We start from the raw sequence: 19649 nt of genomic DNA, 5'->3' as shown, positions 1-19649 counted from the left end.
CCTGAACAGGGGCAGGTACGCAAGGCACCCTTGCAGCCCCGGGAAGCGGCTGCCCGTGCTGCCGCTGTGTTGGGCCCCTGTGGGTTTCATCCCGCGCCCTTGGCGCTGGGCTCAGGAGCCCTCCGAGCGCGGGAAGCTCGGCCGGGAGGAAGTCACGGAGTCGTAAAAGCCCCGTTGCACTGTTGCTGCTGAATCCATTAGTGCTTTCTCTGCTCAGCTTCTAAGCTGGCAGCTTACCTCTCTGACTTCTCCCGTGTCCTGTCCCCCCCTGCACTTCTGTCTCTGCACAAACAGCAGGGTTTCATGGCAGGGCTACTGGCCGTCCTTCCATCCACCTTTCCAGTGGGGAAGCTGATAATGCAGGAAAGGGCCTGACTGCTGCTGAATTCATCCTTAAGCTCCACATAAAAGTGCAGCATCAAGATTATGCAACGTTCCTGCAAAACAAGGGATTTCTTCCTTCCCTCACTCTCATCTTTTCAAGCTCCTCTCCAAGTGAAGGTCACCCCTGGTTGGCAGGGTGGCAGCAGCCCCTCCTGTTGCGTTCTGCAGCTCCCCTTCCCTGGCTATCCCGGGCACTGGTTGCAGTGGTGGTCTTGCAGCCGTGCATGTTACAATGTTACCCACTGATCTCCCTTTTCTCTCTCTCTCTTTCTCTCTCTTCCTTTTTCATTTGTATTTTTCCCTCCCCTGCTGTCTGGATCCCAGAAATCCCGTAAGGTAAAGATAAGTATGACCCACTGCACCTCCATCTCATCCGCCATTGGCACGTTGTTCTCTTTTGTTTTCCATTCAGATCTCAGTGTTTCACCCACTCCCCTTCCCATCTGACCAAGCAGCTTTAGGATCTCTGTAGATTAGAGACACTTCTTTTCCTCTTCCGTCATTAATTTCCAGCCAGTTGTTACGTTTTGTTCCGGAAGCATTTCAATTAATCCAGTCATGTTTCTCGTGTTAACTCCACAAAGCATTAGCTAGTGATTCATATAACTGCATCTTTGCCTTGCTGCTGTGCCTCTGGGTCTGTCCCAGGTGCACAGGAGGGGACCTTGCTCCTGTTGTGTGCCCGGTGAGCCGTGTGGCTGAAGTCTCACCTGGGACTTTCCGTGCCATGCAGTTGGGGCTGCAGGGTGGCAGCAAGGAGGGGGTCTTTCTCCTCCAAACTCACAGCCCCGTGCGATGCAGGAGAACCTCCTCTAGCCTTTTGCCGTAAGGGACCTGCAGCAGCTGGATGAACCCAAGCTCAATCCCTCTGGTTTGGGTTTAAACATTAGTCCTGGCGAGACTGAAGCAATATTTGTTTACTTGGTTTTGGGGGCCACATAAAGCCAGGGGCCTCCACGCCTGAGGACGTCAGAACAGCATCTCCCTGAAATTAAATTCACAGGAAAATCTTTCCCTTGTGTGCCTGCTGGCAGGTGAGACCTTGCAGCTTGGCGTGAGGAGGTTCGCTGGGGGCTCCCTTCTCCCAGCGCCCTTTACGCAGCCTGGTTTGGTGCCAGATACGTGGAGCTCATCCTCCCCCCGTGCTCGGCGGCGGCTCGCCCTGGCAGTGCCGCGGCTGGTGGGCGGCTGCGGGTCCCAGTGGCAGAGCAGGGAGAGCGAGGGCTGCAGGGCATGGGGAGCAGGGGCAGGAGCAGCACAGGGAACGGAGGAGAAGGTGGGGACCTGGTCCCAGGCGGGATGTGAAACCCAGCCTGCCTCTCCCTGCCCGGCCCGCCTCCTGCCTGCCCACCCCAGGGCAGGGCTGTCCTGCCCGCTCCGCTGCGGCAGAGCCTGTGCGGGGCCCCTGGCATGCTTTCTGAGGGGCTCTCCTGCTCCAGCCTCCGCAGAGATGGCTAGCGGTGCCCCAGCCAGCCCTGGCCCAGGGCACAGCCCATGCCTTGAGGGAGGAAGGCAGGGAGTGGGGGAGCGCCGGGGACAGGCATTTTCTTTCCCACCAGCCCAGCTTCTGGTTGTGCACGGGTGCCTGCTCTGCCGGCAGTGCCGCCCTGCTCTCAGCCTCCTTTAGTCCTCGCGGAGCTGGGCCAAGTGCCCAGCTTGCAGCTTAGGGATAGCCTGACATCTTCTCCATCTCACCTTCTCCCCTTTCAACCCCAGGTGCCTCACACCTTCCTGAACCTGAAGGAGCCATTTTATGTGGGGGGAGCCCCTGATTTCAGCAAACTAGCTCGAGCAGCTGCCATCTCCACCAGCTTCGACGGAGCTGTGCAGAGGGTAAGACCCTACCGGGCAGCCTGGGGCAGGCGTCTGGCTGGGAGATGTTCCATCTGCGCTGGCATCGCCGGAGGAGAGCGAGGATGAGCCTGAGAGTGGGCTTCCCTGGCACCTGGGTCCATGTGCACGGGGGGAAAACAGCCAGCTGAAAAGTGGCAGTGGTGGGTGGCAGAAGAGGAGGCAGGGGTGCATCGCAGGAACACGTGTGGCTTGGGGATGGGTTCCCATCTCCCTTTTCCTCTTGAGGGTGCTGGCCTCTGTCCCCCCGCCAGCCCCGCAGAGAGGTGGGGTGGTGAAGGCTGACTTTCGTGCTTCCTCTTGCTTGCACCTGTCAGATCTCTGTCAAGGGGGTGCCTGTGCTGAAGGAGCAGAACATCCGCAGCGCCATTGAGATCTCCCCCTTCCGAGGCCACCCCTGTACCCAGAAACCAAACCCCTGCCAGAACGGAGGCACTTGCAGCCCCCGGCTAGAGAGCTACGAGTGCGCCTGCCAGAGGGGCTTCTCCGGGGCTCAGTGTGAGAAAGGTGAGACTGCCAAGATAGGGCTGGACATGGACCCTCACCCACTGGCCAGACAGAGCAATGAAACTGCTTCTATGGTTAGCTGGTGGCAGCAGGACAGCACAACGCTTAGGCCAAGCCTGAGGTCTTGCCCTTGTGGCAGGTGGGAGGGATCCAGGGGAAACGAGCTGCGGCGTTTGCAGGCTGGCGCTGTTGTGCAGCTGTGAAGTCGAGGCAATGCCATTTCTCAGAAAGGCAGGCATTGCACTGCACGCAGCAGGGCAAATGCTGCTGCCCACGGGTAGATCACCCAGCCCTGTCACCTCCTTCTGCCAGTGCGCTCTCACCTGTCTGGTGTTGCTGTGCTCACTTGAAGCAGGCTGGGGCAGGGAAACGTAGAATCATAGAATGGTCTAGGTTGGAAGGGACCTTTAGAGGCCATCTAGTCCAACCCCCACCATGGTTTGGTGCTGTAGCAGATCAGGGTTTCTTTCCTGCTGCCTCCCTGAAATTAGCACTTGGGCCATCACCGAGTCCCGGTTCCTCCCCAGCTTCAGCCAGGAAGACAGCAAGGCTGCAGATTTCATGACAGTTGGCTGCAAAACAAGGAGGTGGTCCAAACTCACAGGCTTTAAAGCCACAGCAAAACTTTCCAGGGGCTTGCTTAGAGTGCTGACATGCCCCAAGGGGTGGCAGGTTTGTGCACGCCTTCGTCCTGTTTTGAATTCTCAGTGTAAAGGGGGATTTTCCTATCTCCAAGGACAGACGGGCCATGCCATGTTACCTGACAGCTCTTTTTTCCCACCTCCAGTGATCATTGAGAAGGCTGCTGGAGATGCAGAGGCCATTGCTTTTGATGGTAGGACATATATGGAGTACCACAATGCCGTGACAAAGAGGTAACTTGGCTGCTGAGCTGAACCAAGATCAAAACAAGGAGTTAGGGCTGCTAGCGGGAGGAAGAGCTAGGGTGGGAGAAGTCCAAGTACAGAGCTCAGAAAGGGGCAAGCCAGACTGGGGCTGTGAGCACTCGCTTCCAGCCGCTACCTCTAAAGCTGCCTTGTTGGCAGAGGGCTTTTCCCCACAACGGCAGTGCCTGGCCAACCTCAGGTCTGGATAATCTCATTCTGTAGTGTGTGGGCCACCTTCTGGGTTACCATCGTCTGGTTTGCGAGTGGGATAAAGCTGGCTGAGTCCACCCATGGAGATGGTTAATGTCCCCTGCTCCTGGTCGGTGCCTTTCTTTGCCCACATGCTCAGGAGAGGGTTATGGGCTGGGTGAGCTGTGCTGAGGGGAGAGATAGCTCTGCCTCTGTTTTATTTCACGCCTGTTTGCCAGCTCCTTTGTCTCCCTGGCTGTTTGTGCAGCAAGGGGGCGGTTCTGCCAACAGGGATGGGCCGTCGCTGCTGCAGGACCTGGCTAGCCTTCTCCAGCATCTGCTCGACCCTGACCCCATGGGCTAGGGGTACGTGTTCGGACCCTGTGGCCTCTGTGGCTGTACTGGTCCCGGGGGCTTCTCGCTCAAGATAAGCAGAGCCTGGTACGCAGCTGCTGACTGAGGACCCCTTCAGCCTCTGGGCTGGATATTTCTCCTGCAGTAGACTCTCGCTGCACTGCAGCCTGGCTCAGCACCGTGCTCCTACAGCCCCTGTGGTTAATCCCAGCTCCATGGCACCGGGAGAGGGGATTGCATAAGGCTCTGTCCATCTGCCTCTTACACCCTCAGATTCCCTGCTGCCCCAACACCCTGCCTGGGGTGGGCGTCTGTGTTGAGCTGTTGTCTGTCAGTCTCTGTCTGTCTTGTCTCTTCTCAAGGTCCTTGTTTCTTTGTTTTCAAGCCACCTGACCAATGAGATCCCCGCGTAAGTACAGTCGTCCCCACTGCCCAGCTCCTCCCTGCAGCCATCTGCCCTCCACCACGTCTCCCATTGCCACCCTGACCGCCAGCCCACCCGCGGGGGAGCGCAGGGCAGGTGTGGGAGGAGGAATACGGGCACTCTCCCAGGGGTCTGCCAGGGACAGGGGGTTCCCGTTTCAGGGTGAGGACGACACAGGTACTGACCGCAGCTCTGGCAGCCGTACAGGGGCCCGAACAGAGCCACGATGCAGCAGGAGCGACGCTGCCTGGCTCTGCTGCAGTCAAGGTGTTGTCCCAGCAGCATGCTGCAACATAGCCTTAGTTTAAGTGGATGAGCATAGGGGAAGAGAAGTTCTTGTGACTTACCTTTTCCATCAGTGGCAAAGGCATTGGTGATGGAATTAAGGGGTGCTAACCCTGCTGTGGTTTTTCTGGCACGAATGTGGTGTTGCTGCCGTAGCAAAGGGGCCAGGCTGGGTGATAGGAGGATGTTCCCCGGTCAGGGGTGCGTGGCCTGGGCACCCCCTCACAACATGTGCTGCGGCCAGGGGGGCAGGTGGATGGGGAGAAGGGCTTCTTCCCTAGAGCAGGCTTGACAGCTGTTGATTTGCTGTCTGTCTGTCTTGCTGGGTGGCAGGAGTGGAAGAGAAGTACTGGTTCATGCAGCTCCAATGTGTGGGGAGAGAGTTTGAGTGATACCTGCCTGTCACATCTCCATTTCACCTCATTTTCTACAAGCTGGGGTCAGACAGAGGCTCGGGAGGCTGAGTTGCGTGCATGCGTGCATGTCAACACCTGGGGAGCCACAGAGCCCCTCACCTGCATGGTCACAACAGCTTGGGAGGTGGTCTGGTGTCTTGGAAAGGGCTTTTTGGGAGCCAACCATCCTCCTAAGCTACACAGTGTGCCCTATGGCAACGAGAGGCATGTAGTGGCCTGCACAACAACTCTGCCCCGTGGCAAAATGCCCAGCTGTCCCTCTGCACAGACGTGAGCCACATCCCTGCAGATGAGCAGAAAGCTGCTCCCCGTGTGTCCTGCCTCTCCCAGTGCACTGCAAAGGGAAGGTCACCATTCCCAGCCTTCTCCCTGCCTGAGCCAGCCTATTTTGGCTGTGCATGCCCCATCCTGCAAGGGAGCTTAGCACTTCTCCCCAGATCCCTCTGCCGGGATTTGGCAGCGGCACTCGGTAGCCCCGCCAGGGCTGAAGGACCCATTGGGCTGCCCATAAAAAGTAGTTTCTTCTGTCTCCAGGCAGACACTGGGGTGTGCCTTGGGCAGGACTAACACTCCAATTGTTTCTCTGGGCTCTGCTGGCCATGACATGCCCGTACTTCTTTTTTTTTTTTTTGAACATACATTTTTATATATACATCTAGTTAGAGCTGATTGTAATGCCGGGACTGTAGCCCCTAACACTTCCAGCCAGTGCCAGCAGGACAGCTGTAGTGCTGGGTTTCCCCTTCTCCATGCACGCCCTGCTGCCCAAGTGCCCCAAGGCTGACTCAGAGGCCTTAAGTGACAAGTCAGCTCTCTGGCTAGGTGGGAGCCCATTCTGCGGCGTCCCAAGGAACCAGCCTGAGACCTGCGTGCAGGTCTGCCCTGGAGAGAGTCCTACTGCAGGGCCGTGGGCCAAAAGCTCCCTTCTGCCAGCAGTTCTACCCTCTGTCCTGTCCTGGGATGCTCATCCCAGCAGGGCGGCATGGGTGATTAGCAGGAACACTGATAGTCATAGAATCATAGAATCGTTAAGGATGGAAAAGACCTCTAAGAGCATCAAGTCCAACCAGCAGCCCAACACCACCATGCCTCCTAAAGCATGTCCCGAACCCAGGAGAGCATTGCAGAGTCCCTGCACCACTGGGACAGGGCTGTATTCGCTCGTTGGCGTTATTAGGCCCACTCTGGCTAAGCAACAGCTTGCAAAAGCCTCGCTGGCTTGAGGAAACTCAGCCCCAAGGACAGCGGCTGAGGCTTCCTGCTCATGCTGGGTGGTTTTCTCAGCTTGGGCGTTGTGGAGGGTGAAGAGCTGTTGCTGTTGAGCAGGGCTGTTCCCTGTCCGTGAGTTGGGGTGGGAGGGAAGGGTCTCCTCCGCTGTTCTGCGCTTATCGCATGCTCCCCTTTCTTCCTGCATCTAAGTCCCGAAGCGCTGGACTATCCTGCAGAGCCCAGGTAAGTCTGTGCCAGGCTTTCAGCTCTTGTGTCTCGTGCTCTGCTGTTGCTGCCTCAGCATGTCTCTGTCTCTGTGCGTGTTCTGTGTGTCCATACCCCCGGCTTTTTATTTATAAGGGATACAGCTCTGCAGATGGTGAGAGTAAACATGAAAGAAGCTGTGTCCTTCCAGCATAGGAACAGCAGCTCCTGCATAGCTTGAGCGCTGGCCCTTGCTCCTGGGGGACCTAGACAGCAAGTAGCTGCTGGTGAGGGGAGAGGCTGAGTTACCTTGACAGTACAGCCCTTGTCCAGCCCCTTGGACAGTGTCCCTTGGGAATAAAAAGCTGTCTGTGTTGCCCATGTTGTGTGGTCTGTGTGTGCACATGTGTCAGCAGCGTGTCTCAGAGCATCCCCGGAGAGCGGATGGCAACTCCATACGGCAACGTCACCAGTTGCCAAGAGCCTTTTGCCTGTTCCAGAAGGGACTGAGGAAAGATGGGGGTGCCAGTGTGGGGGAAATTCTGTCCTCCTTTCATTCCTCCCTTGAGAAAAGACACCACGTCTAGGAGAAAGAAGGCTTTCCGCTTCTGTGGACAGCCTCCATCCCCTTCAACTGCAGGGTGCTCATCGCCTCACGGACCCCAGCCTCAGGTTCCCGTTGGGCTTTGGTCAAGCAGAGGCAGCGGTGTAGAGCAAACGCCTCCAAGGCTGATGGCTGCGTGGTGATGGCATGGGGAGCAGCGGTCCCCAGGCACCCCAGCTCTGCTGGCACCTCGGGTGCCTGCCAGCAGGATGAAATGGTGTTGACGCCAGCTTAGCTGGTGCCTGATCTGGCCAACAGAGCCCACTTTGTTCTGACTTCTCCCAAATCAAAGGCAGCTCTGTGGGGAAAATCCTTCTGGCGATGTGGGGGCCAGCCCAGTACTGTTCACCAGTCCATGTAACAAACCTCTTCCTTCAGCGCCTGCATATGAGGAGGCAAAACCAAGACTCGTGTGTCGCAGTTCACAGGGGTTGATGTGTCCGAACCTTGTGCTCCATGGAGGGCAAAAGCAAGGGTCAGTAGCCCCAGGCTATGTCTTTGGAGGTTCAAGCTGGATTTTGGGGAAAACGCTTCATCCCCGAGAGGACTGTGCAGCCCCCGCTCAGGTCAGCAGGAAGATGGAGAAGCTCCATTCTTGGTGTTCCCAAGCTCCACTGGGCAGAGCCAACGCTGCTGTCATGTAGTGCTGGCGCTGGTCATGCTCTGAGTGGGAGCTGGGTTGGAGAACACCAGGGGGCTATTTCTTTGATCCTGTGGCCTGGTTCAGAGCTTTCCATCTGCTCCCCACCCCCCATCATGCAGCAGGCCTGGGATATTGCAAAGGCTGCGACCCCTCAAGTGCAGCAGGTAGGGACTGAGGCCCCATGCGTAGCCTGATGCCAAAGGTTGGTTGAAGGTTCTCTTCAGCAGGTGAGCTAGTTGGCTGGGATCAGAGAAGGCTGCTCCGAGGAGCTGACTGGCTGCCTGTTGCTTTTGTAGCCGTGTTTTTAACTCTTTTCTGTCGTCTCCCTGTGCAGCGAGAAGGCCTTGCAGTCAAACCACTTTGAACTAAGCATCAAAACAGAAGCCACTCAGGGGCTGATCCTGTGGAGTGGGAAGGGGCTGGAGCGATCAGACTACATCGCCCTCGCCATAGTGGATGGCTTCGTTCAAATGACCTACGACCTCGGCTCCAAGCCAGTCGTCCTACGATCCACGGTCCCCGTCAACACCAACCAGTGGATTCATATCAAAGCATACAGGTGTGAAGGCTCGTGGGAGGGGAGAGCAGGACCGTGGCAGATTGCTCTGAGATGGGCAAGCTGTGAACTAGGGAGCCTGAGTCATGGCCGTGGCTCCATGCCCTGTGATCCCCAAGGGTCACTCCTCTTCTTGGATAATAATAGAGGAGAGGCATGTGGGCAGTGCCGCGTTGGAGGGGTGCGTGTTGTGACACGCCTGGAAATGTCAAAGGGGCAGGCTCAAGGAGGTACGAAAGGTTCACGGCTTTTATTTTAGCTGGCTGAGGGTTTGACATTCTGTTCGTGTTGAGCCCAAGCCATCCCTTTTTATTTTTATTGGTGGTGGGAGTGGTGAGCGGATCATGGGGCTGGCATGCCAGGGATTTCTGCTGATGGGTCTGGACGGCACGGGAGGAAGCTGTGGCTTCTGGCAGGGCCGGCAGCGGGGCCGCGGGATGCCGTGGGGATGCCGGAGGGGAGCACTGGCTGCCGGCTCTGCGGCGCTCCCCGGGGAGGCGTCGCACCGAGGACCGCTGCGCGCCTCGTGGCCTGAGGGAGAGCCCCGCTCCTCTCCAGGTGGAGAAGGGCTGATGGTGCCCGGCACCTGGATTTAGCGTAAAGCAGAGGGCAGCTCTGGGTTATTCCTCTAAGGTTGCTAATCATCTTCTCTTCCTTCTCCCCTCTCTCCGGGAGCAGGGTACAGAGAGAAGGTTCCCTTCAAGTTGGCAACGAAGCCCCCATTGCTGGCTCTTCTCCACTCGGTGCAACACAGCTGGATACAGATGGGGCCCTGTGGCTGGGTAAGTTGGTGTGGAAAGGGTGAACCTCCTCTGTGCCCCTTGCTGTGCGGGGCTCGGAGCTGGAGCCGGGACACTGATGCTCCCTCACTTGTTTCAATGGGACATCTCTGCCTCCCAGGTGGCTTTGACAGGTTTGGCCTAAGAAGTCCCCGGCTCGTTCTCTGCCTACCAGGGCGGGATGCTGGTGACAGCTGAGGGACGAAGGGTTGGCTTTACCAAATGCCAGTCCTTTCCAAGTCACCGTGTCCCCTAAGGATCCCCTGCCGCCAGTGGCGTGGAGCACTCTCTACTGCAAACTGGGAGTGCTCCCACCTGCCGAATTCCCTCACGTGTGGGAGCCTCCCTTAGTTCACAAGCCTCCCAAACGTTACTTGCTTGGGTAACTCTGGTTCCCAAAAGTGAAACAGCTGAATTGAGAGAAAGGTACTTCTGTCTGGAAATACATAAATACCCAGATTTTAAATGTTGCTTTATTTGCATAACAGAATAAGCAGATGTGCCAGAATGTGCCCGCCTGTGCAGCAGAGTCAGGTCCATTTGTGTGTTTGCAGTATTTCGATCCTGCAAGCAGAGTTTGGCCCATTGCAACTACCTCACACTGCCTGTGGCAGATCTGTCAGCACAGACAGAGGCTAGATTTGTCCTGTACCAGCTCAAATAGGCCAGAAATCCACCCACAAGTGTAGGATAATTGCGCTTAACTACAACCAGTACTAATCTGAGCTAAGAGGAGAGCGAAGTCCTTTTTGGAGCATAAAGGATGAAAGAAGCACGCCCAGTGATAGGGGATGCTGCAGGTCCCGGCTTCATTCCTCTCGAGGAACCTGCATGACTCAGCTCTCCATCTGTAAGTGAAGGACTGGGCTTCTCCTCCGGCGGGTGCTGTAGCTGTCCTAGCGTTCAGGATTGCAAGGGGGCACAAAGACCTCAGAAATCAATGGACAGAAATGTTCATCTGGGGATTTCAATCAGCTGTAATGAAGAAACAGTGAATTAGATTCTGTTCACGCTTTTCAGAAGCATCTGATCTTATCTTCCTAGTCTAAGCCTGTAGTTCCAGGTCTAACCCGACTTATAGAGTTCATGTTCAAAAATGTGGCCTTACGTCTGAAAAGACAGATTCCCAGATGCCATTTCTTGTTCTGAAATCTAGAAGAAAGCAAAATTTTTCCATGAGAAATTTTTGCTTGGCTTCCCCACTAGCTCTTCCAAAGGCTTTGTTTGCGATCAGCCTTTCAGAATTTCAGCGCCTCGAATGAGCCATAGTTCACGTCTCAGTAACTGAAATAAAATTCAGTTTGAATTTAGGACCGATCTCCAAGGAAATGAAGTATTTTAAGTTGAATTGGTATTTTAGAATGCAAGTTACTGGTTTAGGTGTCTTCAGGAAACCTGCGTCTATTGGTTGGAACTGGCATTTCTCTGATTTAAGTGAAAATAAATAGTGGCCAGGAAAGAGGGTTTTTCCCCCGCTGTTGAGGAGGGCGCTCCCAGCAGCGCCTGCACTGCATGTGTGTGCGCATGAGGGTGCGACGCTGCCCGGGGCAGGCCGCTGGCCGGCACAGCAGCCTCTCCTTGCCCTCCCAGCCGACCTTCCGCGCTGTCTCTTGCAGGGGGAATGGAGAAGCTGAGCGTGGCTCACAAGCTGCCCAAGGCCTACAGCACTGGCTTTATTGGCTGCATAAGGGACGTGATTGTCGACCGCCAAGAACTGCATCTGGTGGAGGACGCTTTAAACAACCCCACAATATTACACTGCTCAGCCAAATAGAGCCCCAGGGACCCTTCCTTCTCCTTCCCTCCCTCCTGCCTATTGCTGTAATTATTTTCTATTTTTGTAAACTTATTGCTTTTTATATTTTGGGGGGAGGGGGGAATGGGAGGGGAGGAAACACCTTTTCTTTCGGTTTATCTGTTCGGTTGCAGTCTATCCAGGTCAGTCAGACTCTAATCAAACAGCAGCAACAAAGAACAAACCTTGAACCAAGTCTCCAAGAAGTGACAGAAGAACTTCCCCATTACACCTGCATTGTAAAACTTTTTCATACTTGAAGCTTCTTTTTGGGTTATTTTTCCCCCTCCTTACTTGTGTTCTTGGGTTGTTGTTCATGCCCGTGGGGGAAAGGATGCTGGTGCTGGCGAGATGTGTGGCCTCCGTGGATTCACTGCCTTCCCACCTCAGGCCTGGCCCCAAAGCCCCGCTCTGCAGGGCTGGCTGAGCAGGGAAGTGGCCACCAGAGAAGCGGCAGTTGCCACCCTGCTTTGGGGCCTGGCTCTGCCAAGCCTTCTCCTGGCCCTGTGTCCACCCTATCTCCCTCCTCCCCCCTTCCTCTCACTATAATTTATGTGTGTAAGAATCTCAAGTGCTTTTCTCCTTTATGCTCTGTTAAAATCAGGGATGCCATGCACTGGAAGAGAGACCAAGGTCTGCTCTGAGCAGGCAGGAAAGCATTGCTCTTTGGTTGTCTTATGACTGTTTGCTGGACTGAGAGGTGCTGTAGGGGAAATGTTGATTTCTCTGTTGGCTCTCCTCCTCTTGGACATGTGCAGAAGCAGCTGTGAAACCTCATTTCCACGCTTTGTTTTTATCCAGACATGTCCTAACCACCTGCTTGCCCTGGCTGCTCTTCCCAAGAGCTTCTGTGTACCAAGCGTTGCCCTCCCCTGTGCACCAGTGAACTTGCAGCACCTCTTCAAGAGCTGGAAGTGTTCTCCCTCTTCCAGCGCTGTCAAACGGGCTGCCAGGGCACGGGGACTGGGTCCCTTTTCACTTTTAAAAAAATAATCTGTTGGATGTGTCCTTCCATGACCCATGTCCATTTTCCAGCCTCCGGGCGTGACTTTGCCCTCTGTCTACCATGAGGATGCTTGCAGCTGGCCAGCATGGGAATCGCTGTAGAGCTGGTATTAGAGCCTCTCCCATGAAGAGTAATTGGAGTTTTACCTTTGACTATAAGTTTTTGCAATGCCCAGTGCAATGCGGGGTCTTCCACGCCATGATCAAAGCTCCTCTGGATGCCGCCAGCCCAGCAGCGATAGCTGGAATGGGAACGGGGCGTGAGTCAGCTGTCGAGGCAGTAGTGTTTGGGAGGAGGGGATTTTTTTTTTTTTAAGGGTTTTCTTCCTCCGTGCAACTCTTGGAAGCAAATACTGTGGTGCCAGTTACAAAGCCAGTATGTGTGTTTCTGAATGAATGAGTGTATGTTTGCGAGCGTCCGTCAACCAGCACACGTTTGCATGCAAACCCTGAATCTCCCGTAAGCAGGAGAAGAACAAACGGATTGCAGCTATGAAAGAAATGACCCGCTCCATTCTGGTTCCTTCTCCATGGGAAGAATTTACTGGTGCTGTGTAGCATCTGTGTCCTTTTCCACCGCCGGGACACAGTGTGTCCCTTTCCCACCCTGAGATGGCAGCTGGCTCTGTGTAAAACCAGCTTTATGGAACGTACAGAATTAATCTGAAGGATTCCACCAGGTATCAAGTGTTATTTAATATCCAGAGTGCCATCGTTTTGCAGTTTTACCATAAATTTCTAGCGCACCTTGTAGTGTCCCTTTACAAAGTAGTGCACCCTTTAAAAATGTTGTTTCTCGGCACTACGTTTTGAGCCATGAAAAGTCAAATTACTTTTCTCAGGGTGAGCTCTGAACACAGATGTAATGAAGGGGAAGAATATTGTATAAAACCACTTGGCTTTCCTTTTTTCTTTCTTTTTTTTCTTTTTTTTTTTTTTAATTAAAGGAAATCTGTGCTCCCCCCCCCCCCCGCCCAATCTCTACCTAATCTATTGACATTCCTCTAAAAATCCAGTGGTTAAATATTTCACGGGGGGGGGGGCTGCACCCTCTGTGGGATGGAGCCTCCAGGGTGGGTGTGTGTGGCTGTGTGGGTGGAAATACCACATTTTAAGTGGCTAATGTAATGTATATAAATTGTGGTTCCTGGTGGGGAGTACTGTGACTGTGTTGTGAAAGGGATGGGCTGCTGTATTTTGATCACGAGGTGTAGATAGATGGGGGCTAACTAGGACTGCAGCGTGGGGTGGGCTGGGAGGGAAGCTCGAGACCCTCGGTCTGTGTTTTGAGAACGTGAGTTCTAGCTGGGCAATGCAACTGCGTCGGCCGAGACTGAGGGCTGACCGTGCCAGCTCCGGAGGGAGAGGGGCATGCGCAGAGGAAGCTGCTAATTTTCTAGAATGCCACTGGAATGAAGCCAGGGTCACTGAAAAAAAAAAAAAAACCAACTAAACAAAAACAAAAACTCTGTCTGCTTTTGCTGGGGCTTGGAAATGCCTTAAAACAGGACTTTGCGTCCTCGTTGCCAAGCATCTTGAACCAAGGTCAGATTCAGCAGTGCTCCCTAGGGGCTGTGCACTTAACTTCGGCTTTATTTTTAATAGCATTTATAACATGTATGTACAAAAAAAACAAGACATTGAGGTTTGGGTTTTTTTCTGGTTTGTTTTTTTTTTTTTTGCCTTTTTTTTAAAAAAAAAGTTGTCCATGTGGCTTCATTTATAGGGTAAATTAATGACCATTGTGAACTGCTGTATGAATTCTGAAGGGCAATGCACAGTAGAGGAGCAGCATGATATAACCATTACTAACTTGTGTCTTTCGTCAATCACCATGAAATAAAGTTTGAAAACTATTAAATATGTTTTTAAGGGGCCTATTGCTTTTTTTTATTACTTTTGAACTCTGTGCCTCCCGCTTGCTGACTGGTGTGTGTCTGTCTCCTGCACAAATACCGTGTGAAGTCAAACCAGTATCTCCGTTATCTCCCTTAGAACCAGAGCGGCTTGTGCAGGAACCTGCTCTGTCTTCTAAACGCAGCCTCTTTCCAAATGCCAACCTCAATCCTATCTACCCCGTGTCTGCAGGAGGAAGACTCCTGTGTGGCTCTGTGGCCATCTGCCCTCTGTGGCCATCTGCCCTCTGAGTGGTTTCACCTATTCAAGTACCCGCTAGCCTTTCCTTCCTTGCCATGCATGCTTTTATCACCTCTTAGGTAGCGTTTTCAAAGGAGGCTCTGTATCCCACTGACATCGAGCCTTGTCAACCAGACAGAAGCGGTGCTTCTGTGGCCTGCTGCTCACTGATGGCAGCAGTTTCCCCTGGGTTTCACCCTCTGTAAGCTGAGGAGCCGTGGAAAGTCAGTCGCAAGCATGCAAGCAGGATGTGGTTTGAGACGTACCAGCGTCTTAAGTTCCTGCTCTCAACAGGCCTTCCTAATGGGGCCTTTCCACCTGGCCAGAGCCCTAGCTCTGTAATCTCTACAGCTTCATCTTGCTGCAAGAAAAGGTGGGAGGTGGAGAATTTTGTTCGATCGAGAGCTCATGTTCATCCAAGTGGTGTGAAGTGAGAAAAGAACGTGGGTTTCCTGCCATTTGGGAGGCAGCTAATTTAGCAAAACGAGTCATTTTGATATCCAGCGGTGATGCACGTTTGATCGGTGTCTGCACCAGCTCAGTGGGAACCGGCTTTTCAATGGACAATGCAACGCCGAAGAGTCACAATGGGGAACAATGAGGCCAGTGTTTGAGCAGCCACAGGGGTTGCACAATTCACAACCGGGGCCGTGCTTTGCTCGAGATCAGCCTCCTGGTGCAGCATCTTCTTGACAATGACCTTATTATGCCACAACAAGCACGGACTTGCAAAGTCAGTACCTCTTTCAGAGGCGTTTTGCCAGCTTGCTGCAGAGCAGTAGGAGAAAAAGCCATGGTTGTCTTGGCCCGAAGGAAAAGCTGAGCTCTGGCAGCTGGATGGTGGTTTTTTTTTTTACTACAGGCTGGAAAAAACCCATTGTGAGGGGAAAGAGGAAGGAAAGAAGGACAGGAGCCACACTGGGGGCATCCTTGGGCAGGCAGCAAGCATGGCTCTGGGGAGTGGCCTGGCCATGCTTTCTGGCAGCCCGTGCTCTGAGGGCAGCGCGCTCAGCTCCCAGGAACACACCGTGTGCGCATCGAGCCTGACCGCCCGGTCTGCTCTCACGGGGAGCAAAGGCAACGAGGCTGTGTCATCCAGAAGGAGAGGGCAGTTGAGGTTGGATGGTCTTACCCGTCCTCAGCTTGCGCTGGCACTCCTAGCCTCTGGGAACAGCTAACTCCGACAGCCAGTTGCGAGCCTCTCCCATGCCCAGGAGCTTCAGTCGGGGACTAAAAGCAGCTTGCTCCTTTCTTAAGCCACTGAGCTGAGGCGTCAGCAGGATGGTGGGAAAGCTGATGGAGGGACCTGGGGGAAGCGAAGGGCAGTACGTGTGTTGCTTTGGCGATCGTGTGAATGGTCTCACAGGGCTCTCCCATGGGCTGTTGCTCTGGTGTGTCACCTTTTAGAGCTGCACGCTTCCTGAGCTGGTTAGCGTGAAGTGAGAGACCGGTCAGCGTGCTGGTTCCTGAGGTTGTTGCCGCCAGGCTGGTGGGAGCTAGTCCTTCTGGAAGTAGCCTTACTCAGCGCTTGTCAGGCCATGCCTGGAGCACTGTGTGCAGTTCTGGTCCCCGCTGTACAAAAAGGATGTGGCCAGGCTGGAAGGGGTCCAGAGAAGGGCCACAAGGATGATCAGAGGACTGGGGAGCTGCCATACGAGGATGGGCTGGGAATGCTGGGTTTGTTCAGCCTTGAGAAAAGGAGGCTCAGAGGGGATCTCATCCCCGTGTACCAGTACTTAAGGGGCAGCTACAAAGATGGAGCCTCCCTTTTTACAAGGAGTCCCATGGAGAGGACAAGGGGGGATGGACACAAGTTGCTCTTGGGAAGATTCCGATTGGACACGAAAGGGACATTTTTCACAGTGAGGACAGTCACCGTTGGAATAATCTCCCCAGGGAAGGGGTTGGCTCGGCCACGTTGGGCACTTTCAAGAGTCACTGGACAGGGTGCTGGGCCATCTTGTCTAGGCTGGGCTCTTCCCAGAAAGGTTGGGCTAGATGATCTCTGAGGTCCCTTCAAGCCTGGGGTTCTGTGACTCTGTGATTCTGTGAATACGGCAGATCAGACCTAAACCTCTAATGAGTGTTATTTGTGGCTGCCATCCCTTTCCCCTGTAGCCTGGGGTAATGGCTGTTAACAGATCTGGACTCCTTGGCTCCATGGCTGCTTGGCCTCATTTTGCAGTGTGTGTGGTGGGGGGCAGGAGCTGTGGATTTCTTCCCCTGCTCGGCTGCTGTCGCAGCCTGTGCCTCGGGCTGGTCGCTTCCACTGCCTGCACTGCGCTCTCCTACCTGCCAAAGCAGCGTAATGATCCATTACTCTGCTCTGTAACGTACCCCTGTGTCTCTGGCTGGGAAAACGTGATTATTCAGAGAGAAAACAGGCTGCAGTGTTTGTAAGTAGACAACCTGGCCCATGAACACGATCTTTCAGGCTCTTCATCAAAGCAGCCTGTCACAGGGTCTACAGTTCAGGGCTACGTAAATGCCCTGAATTTCAGGGTTTATGGAGCTCTTGCAGCTGTGGCTGGGAGTGCAAACGTCTTCCCAAAGCTGAGCACATGCAGTGGTTCTGGGCTGCCTGAACTGCCATCTCTCAGCTGGATGTAACGTGAGGGTCCTGGCCCCATGTGGACCTGAAGGAATGGGACTAGTTCCCAGTGTCTGGCCAAGGTGCACCTGGGGGAATTCCCTTCTGTCAGACTGGAATCCCAGTCGCTTCCTCTGCATTCCCAGCACCAGCTGTTGGAGAGCTATGCGATGTGGCTGTGTCCTGGTACGCACCTATCCCTTCCCAGCCTGCAAATGGCAAAGCAAGCGTGTGAATCTGCTAATATCAATGAACAGCTCAGGAGGAAATTGTAAGTGACTTTGAGTAGCTCTGGGTGGGTGCTCCTCTGGATGAGTGACACAGCTGAAATGGCATCTTTATAGCGATCCTCACTGCAAACATTACAGGCACCTGGAAGCATTATTCCCAGAACTTAACATCTTCAGAGACACTCCCCATGGAGAGTCTGGTGTCTTAACCCAGCGATCAGCCTGGACACGGACACAAAGCCTTCTCCCGAGTCTCCTGTCCCATGTGACTGCTTCTCCCCTCCAGCGGCGGCCAGCATTTTGGTGGGATGTCACCAAAACGTTCTCACTGGGGACCTTCCGCCCTGTCCCCTGGGAATTCTCCAGCCCAGGCACACACTCTGCAGTTGAGAGACAAACATTATGCCTCCCCAGGGGCGTTCTCACTTTTCTTTGCTCCTAGACGTGCTGTCAGTATCGTCCTGGTAATTAGTATGTGGCATTTCCAGCCACTCTCCCACCCCTGTAGATATTTCCAGAAGAACATACAGATTAGAGCTAAAAAATGTGCTCTCCTCTGCCTGCAGCAGGAAATAGGGCTAGGGCAGCACCACCAGACTCCAGAGCTCCTGAGTAAGATGCCAAAACCCACTTTCTCCTGCTCTCTGGGCCAGCTATGCAGGATCCTGGCTGCTCCCCCATTCCTGGGGCACAGAGCAGAGCAGGTGCCTCCAGCCATCACCGGGCACCCAAAACACCTGTCCTTGCTGGGGGAAGTGTAGCAGGGTAGAGCCCAGCCACCATTAAAGCCTCTCCCAGCCAGCCACCAGCTGAGACTGGGCAGGTTAGAGAGCAGATGGGGTCACACAGCCATCTAGCACGCCTGCTACTGTCACGGTGCATTTCTGTCGCAGCAGGTCCCCTGAGGGACAGGCACCATCCCAACCCCGACAAAATGGGATGTTCTGGCTGCAGAGAGCTCCCAGGCCAGAGTCTGGAGTTCTCTGCTGGGCCTTTCCACGGGATCAAAGCATTCCAATGGCCAGGAGACAGGAGGGCTAAGGTCTCGCAGGAGGGGCCCGCCCATTTTCACCAGTTATCTGTGTCCCAGTAGCATAGTCTAGAAACCAGGATCTTACAAGAAGGGGGGCAATCTGTTTTGATCTGTTTTTCACCAAGAAGCTGATCAGCCGTCCCCCCCGACCATGTGCATTGCGCTGAGAAGGGGTCTTGTTGCCCCCCCACCGTACGAGACAGGCACACACAGAAGTCACAGTTCGGTCTCTCACAATGAAGTCTCAGTGCTGTGAAAGAAGGTCCCAGTAACTCGGAGCCTCGCTAGCAGGGGAAATGAGGAAGGAGAGGACAGGGGTCATTGTTATCAGGGTTGCTATTTGGCCTCTGTGGTCCTCGTTGCCCCGTGAGCAATCCAGTGGCATGCAGGAAAGCTATGCAACCCGCCAGTCCTCCTCACTGAGAAATGAGCTGGCTCTTGCTGCCAGCTCTCTGGGTATTCCCCGAATAGACACGGAATTTGCTGAGTCTTATTATAGTTATAAAACTGCTATTTTTGCCACTATGGGTAGACTGGGGGTGGGGAGGGGGGGGGGGCTTGCTGGCTGTATCCTGGCTTTTTCTCTCTCTTGGACAGCTGGCTTTGTTTTCTCACCCAGCATTCATGAAAGGTGCCAGATTCAGGGCATTTCTTTGGGTTAATTTCTATCTTTAATGTGAAGCAACATGTATTTGACGAGTTTGTTAAAGGCCTCCAAATTTACACTTCAGATGGCAAAATGTGCTCTATTTGTATAAAGCCTATAGCACACCTGACCCCAGCTGACCCCAGTGGAAGATTGGGGTGTCACCATCCCCATCTCACCATAGATATTGGGATGAGAGTGGGGAACCCCCTCCGGGGACATTGTGCCTTCCAGACTCCAAAGCAGCCCCTGAGCTGGGGTTGTTTAGGGATACCAGCAAACGTGGCTGAGCCTTGCCAGACTCAGATGCTCAGTGTCTGGTGGCTTGCTTCCTTCTCTTGGTAGCATGACTCTCCAGTCTTTGTGACCTCAGCACCAAAATCTAGACCTTCAGTAGTGTTTGGGTATGGAGCGCTGTCTCAAATCACTGCTGGTGTGAAATCTCACATGCTGTCAAGACTGTGGAGCTGCCTAGCGAGGAGCACGGATGTGTGGAGAACGTGGTTACCAGCCTGGAGGGTGAAGGAGCGCTGGCACCAGAAGGGGAACGGCTCCAGGGAGGAGGGAAGAGGGGAGGCTGTGTGTTGCTTAAGTCTTATGAGGAGCAGCTGAGGGAGCTGGGGTTGTTTAGTATGGAATCATAGACTCATGAAGGTTGGAAAAGACCTCCAGGATCATCAAGTCCGACCCCCAACCCCCCAGGCCTCCTAAACCATGGCCCCAAGTGCCACATCTACAAGTTTTTTGAACACCCCCAGGGATGGTGACTCCATCACCTCTCTGGTGGAGAAGCAGAGGCTGAGGGGAGACCTTATCACTCCCTACAACTAACTTAAAGGAGGTTGTAGTGAGGTGGGTGTTGGTCTCTTCTCCCAAGTTACTAGTGATTGGGTGAGAGGCAATGGTTGTGCCAGGGGAGGTT

General features: G+C 54.1%; 1 protein-coding gene across 3 annotated transcripts in view; it reads left to right on the top strand.

The window, feature by feature from the left end:
* Nucleotides 1-13968, top strand: part of AGRN (agrin) — a 132067-nt gene extending 118099 nt beyond the window's left edge. For all 3 annotated transcript variants that reach the window (XM_064470517.1, XM_064470516.1, XM_064470518.1), the window contains 6 exons: nucleotides 2101-2217; nucleotides 2553-2742; nucleotides 3530-3617; nucleotides 8292-8516; nucleotides 9192-9295; nucleotides 10909-13968. In XM_064470517.1, the coding sequence (XP_064326587.1) occupies nucleotides 2101-2217; nucleotides 2553-2742; nucleotides 3530-3617; nucleotides 8292-8516; nucleotides 9192-9295; nucleotides 10909-11066 (882 nt within the window). In that variant the 3' untranslated portion in view covers nucleotides 11067-13968. The remainder of the gene's footprint in view (nucleotides 1-2100; nucleotides 2218-2552; nucleotides 2743-3529; nucleotides 3618-8291; nucleotides 8517-9191; nucleotides 9296-10908) is intronic.
* The last annotated feature ends 5681 nt before the right edge of the window (nucleotides 13969-19649 follow it).

This window comes from Phalacrocorax carbo, chromosome 20, assembly GCF_963921805.1.
Source record: "Phalacrocorax carbo chromosome 20, bPhaCar2.1, whole genome shotgun sequence".
Taxonomy (NCBI): Eukaryota; Metazoa; Chordata; class Aves; order Suliformes; family Phalacrocoracidae; genus Phalacrocorax; species Phalacrocorax carbo.
Note: the sequence above shows the minus strand (reverse complement) of the source record. Positions and strands in the feature narration are given on the sequence as shown.